At 36.2% G+C, this 5,064-nt stretch overlaps 1 protein-coding gene across 1 annotated transcript; it reads left to right on the forward strand.

Annotated features, from left to right (window-relative positions):
* The first annotated feature begins 712 nt into the window (after positions 1–712).
* Positions 713–5,064, forward strand: LOC106063756 (cell division control protein 42 homolog). Its single transcript, XM_013222214.2, has 3 exons — positions 713–1,185; positions 1,661–1,719; positions 1,887–5,064. The coding sequence occupies exons 1-3, from the start codon at positions 1,041–1,043 to the stop codon at positions 2,256–2,258; spliced, it is 576 nt and encodes a 191-aa protein (XP_013077668.1). The 5' UTR covers positions 713–1,040; the 3' UTR covers positions 2,259–5,064.

Here is a 5,064-nt window from a genome sequence, read left to right on the forward strand (position 1 = left end):
AATATTTGACCCATTATTTAAACCTCCCGCAGGATGGCAGCGGGCAGGGTTTTCGAACACGGCACCATGAAGACAGCAGTTCAGAGCGCATACCACATGACTATGATTATGCAGCCATCTATTACGAACTAGTCTGGTCTATTAGTTACAGGCATAAACTACTGACACTTTTAATCCCTAGTCATTGTATTGCTTAATTTTTGTATTTGGTGAATGTCAGATCTTCTTCTAAACTTTAAAATTATAGGCTAAGAGTTATACTCAAGAATTTTAAATCTAATAATCTAGAATCTTAAGTCTAATATTATAAAATTATAAGTCTAATACTCTAGAACTTTAGTCTAATTCTCTAGAATTGTAAGTCTAATACTCTAGGAGTCTAGAATATATTAATGCAATCTCCAAGATGCCCGAGCAATGTTTAATTTCCCTATGGTTGTGCGTGTGTTTGTCTGTGTGTACGTGTGTGTTGCGATACCTTTATTTGTTATTATTCAAATATTGTTTTATTTTTAATTGAGTTCAACTTCTTATTTAACGGCCTGCCAGGGAAAAAAAACACAAAAACTTAACAAATGACAGAAGCGGTAAACAAAGCAAAAGAAGAAATAGAAGAAAAAAAAACGTCTATGAGTGTGTGTGAGTGTATGTGCGCGTGTGTGGGAGAGTATTGATAACTGAAAACGGATCCTGGAAATTTTTCATCCCTCCTCGCTGGCATATCCTCAATCCTGCCAGGACACACGAGCGCTGTTCTGATTGGTTAATTTTTTTTTCAAAAGAGAAAACAGAAAAAAAAGGAAAGTGTCGTCTGCTCTTGTTGTGATGGTGATAACAGTGAGCGGGTTTTGTTTATATTTGAGCGGGCTGAGTCAGTTGTTCTCAGATGGACTTCGAGCCTCGACTTGTTCACACTGTCACAACAGTAAAGTAGTCTCATAGTCGTTCGTCTGCTCACAGTTTCATCGTCGTCTGCTGACTAGATCGACTGGGAATATTCTCTTGTGTTTCTTCGTGACATCTTCCGCTGTCCTTAGACAATGAAGATGGCATGCGTCTCAGATAAACATGTACACTGCGCCATGCTAGGGGATGGTATGGTTGGAAAGACATGCCTGACCTTATCTTACATAGAAAAATGCTTCACGGAGTCTTACACAGCTACAGTCTTTGATAACTATCCAGGTGAGTCCTTAGGCCTTCGTTACATGTTCTCTTTTACGTGACAAAACCTAGATCTAGTAAGATTCAGCTTCAAACAAGTATATAGATAAAAATATGTAGGCCTACTTTGTGTTTGAAAAACAAATTCTATTACTCTCAGTTCCAAACAAGTGACTTTTGCAATTACTGGACGCTAATCTTTGTAAGAGACGACATTTGTATAATGATAATTTGTATAGCGTGCGCATTACTTCAACATTGACTCATATGGATATATTACTAAAAATAACCAGATAAAACAGTGAACACAGTTATGGTATTAAATAATTCAGAGGCAGTGAATATGTCAATTATGTGAAATAGGGAAAGAATATTGGAGCGTGTACCACCCGGCGCATTAGAACTAACCTTTAACCTTTTTATTGTACGTATTTAATTATTTATTATTTATTTTTAGAAAAGGTAAAATGTAAATATTGTCTCCTTTTCTTTCCAGTGCCTTTAGAAGTCGGTGGTCAGGACTTTGTGATCAGTCTATTCGATACAGCCGGACAGGTCAGTTCATTTAAACACTTAGTGCATGTTCTTTTTTTTTTTAGATTTAGAAATGCGCAAACAATAGTGACATAGATATGAACTCTTAATATTAAAGAAATATTAAATTAACAGTTTCAATAAAATCAGTACGTTTCAAAGATAGATACTTCTTTTTTATTTTGCAGAATGATTTTGAAGACTTAAGAGCATATACTTATAAAGAGAGCGAAGTTCTGGTCTTATGTTTCTCTGTGATAGACCGGGACTCATTTTCCAGCGTGTGTAACTCTTGGGTGCCCGAGATCAAGCGCCACACCAAGAGGAGACGCCCCGTCATCCTGGTGGGGACACAGATTGACATGAGGAGGGGGGAGGAGCAGGAGGTGTCCACTGAGGAGGGAGAGGCCATGGCTCGAGCCATCGGAGCGGACTGCTACATCGAGTGCTCCGCTAAGAGGAAGGACGGTCTGAAGGAGGTCTTCGAACACGTGGTCTTCTCTGCTCTGAAGTTCAGGAAGAAGAAAGTCAACATCATCGAACGATTCTTCTCTAGATGAGCTCTCGCCCGTAGCCTCCATCCATTTCACTTGTTCAAGCCAGACGTCCCTCTTCCATCAATTTTCTGGTCCTTGAAGGATCTGTTCGTAGCATTCTCTGAGTCTGAATATCTTCTCCGAATGTCTGCTTTGGGAAGAAATTAAACACTCACTTATCATTTCACAAACTTTTTATTGCTGGATTCCGCACCAATGCCTTGACTAACCACTTCGTGACTGCCATTGGCTGGACCAATTGGTGCTGTTACTGTAACTCTTACACGTCTGTTAATGACAGAAGTAGGCTTCAGTGTGAAATACAAGAGACAGTGGTCAACTTTTAAGTTTGTTTGTTTTTTTAACATATTGTTAAAACATTTTACAGTCGTTCAAATGATAAGCTATTGTTTATTGAAAGCATGCGTGTTAAAGTCATTATGAACAGCGATTTGAATGACTGGACTGTTTGATTATGAACAGCCATTTGAATGACTGGACTGTTTGATTATGAACAGCCATTTGAATGACTGGACTGTTTGATTATGAACAGCCATTTGAATGACTGGACTATTTGATTATGAACAGCCATTTGAATGACTGGACTGTTTGATTATGAACAGCCATTTGAATGACTGGACTATTTGATTATGAACAGCCATTTGAATGACTGGACTGTTTGATTATAAACAGCCATTTGAATGACTGGATTGTTTGCCACTTGGAGCTTTCATCGTTTTTCTTTAAAGCCTTTAGTTATTGCTCAACAGTAGCTCTCTTGTTTTAACTACCTTCGTTGACATTCCGCTGTGATTGTGTGTATACACATAATTTGAAATGTTCTAAACATCATCAAAATGTTTACCATTGGTCAATATTTCCACTAATATGTTATCATTCCACTGTTATGTTTATATACCGCACTGTAGTACCAATGTCTTTTCATCGCTTCATTTAACATAGATCAAAACAATATATTTTGTTTACTTGTGACACATTTGCATTTAAACAAAATATAACGGGTAGTGAATCTTTGTTACAAGTGAATATATACATATCTTCCAGGTCGTAGTTTTGGGCTGGTACTCTTACTTCTATAGAAATAAAATATAATCTTTAATATGTAGAATTTTATTGATTTTACGAAACATTTAGCTTTATTATCTCCCTTTCCTCTATTTAATTGTCTACTGAGCAGTGTTTCCCAAACTGTGCTCCGCGGACCCTAGTGTTCCTCGAGGCCTGAATAAGTGTTCCGCGATCGACTGGAATAATTAACTAGTAGGCCACCAGGCGAATTGATCTCTCTAAAACAATAAACAAATTGCTCCGCTAAATACTCAGTAAGTGCGAAGTGTTCCGTTAAGGAAAAAGTTTGGGAATAACTGGTCTGCTATTTCTCCGCATGTCTCTGCAGTATCCATGACAATACATGTTCATCCATTCAGAACATTTACCAACCTTTATTAATTATCATTATTAATTTCAATTTGCCTTTATTTTTGTGTTCATTTGCAAGTGCATTCTCTCGCTGGACTCAATGCAGGATTTTATGACTCAAAATTGTTCTCTCATATTTACCTCAGTTTTAATTTTTTTTTACCCTAATGGTTCCTATATAAAAAAAAAAGTTCTATCCATTTATAGATCTATAGTTGTCTTCCCTTTCATTGAATGTAAAAATAGCTGCTTCAGCACTAACTAATTTCCGGCTGATCTAAAATTTTGAAAACAATTATTGTTTCCTATTCATAAAAAAAGAAAATGTTCGTTTAGTGCTATATTGGTATGAATTGACCAACTTAGTTTTTTACACTGATATTATAATAAATGAACAAAAGTTAGAACGCTACAGTAAGACTTGCTATGTCGAAATCGTCCACTATATCCATCCCTTTCATTTTTGTTCTAATATAATTAGAACTGCTGTCGCGCAGCTGTGACTTATTTTCTATATTATTATGAGTACAAGGAAAGCTAACCGTGTTTATTGATTTAGTGAAACTGAACAACAACAACAACACCTAAATTATGTCTCTTTGTTTTCACTAATGATGTTTTCTTGGTTGTTATTTATGATATTATGATCCATATTGCGAGCTATAAGCTTACAGCTGAAAGACGATCAATTGCTCTCTCTCTGTATATATAATATCTTGGCTATAAATAGCTGTTGGTGTTATGTTCGCTATTGATTTTTTAAATGAGTTTTTATTTTTCTGCTTCCTGGAAGTTAGAGTTCTTATAACCTTTCAAAGAGCGCGCGTTTTGCAGTTGTCTGCCCTTTGTATTGAAGGTGATAATATTTTCATTATTGCTTCCCCTTACTTCTAAAAAAATGGAATTAAAAACCTCAAATGCCAACGTTATGTCTTTTAAATAATGTCCTTTTATCTTACTTCATCTTATGAATAACAGACGTTCCTTCTATAGAAAAAACGATCTAAGTTGTAATGACGGTCTATTGAAATTAGGGGGATGTGATACCAACAATCTTGAGAATTGTCTCCAGCCTAACCCATTCATTTTCTTTGTACACTTAAAACTCTCTCCCTTTTACTTTTATTTACTCTTCTTACAGCCCACGTGACCATGCCACGTGATGTAAATAGAAGACATATATATATATCTCGTCTGGACGATAACAACAATTGGCCGTTTTGTAGTTCCCAGCTTGACATCACGTGACGCCTAAAGTTGACATGTTGTCTCGCTTATAGGCCATCCTGCCATAGTATTTTGTCATGACACTAGTCAATTGATATTGACAAATGTTTTGTTATATTCATACCGTTTCTCTTTTTACACTAAGAGATATTTTTTTATCAAT

Source organism: Biomphalaria glabrata, chromosome 3 (assembly GCF_947242115.1).
Source record: "Biomphalaria glabrata chromosome 3, xgBioGlab47.1, whole genome shotgun sequence".
Classification (NCBI taxonomy): domain Eukaryota; kingdom Metazoa; phylum Mollusca; class Gastropoda; family Planorbidae; genus Biomphalaria; species Biomphalaria glabrata.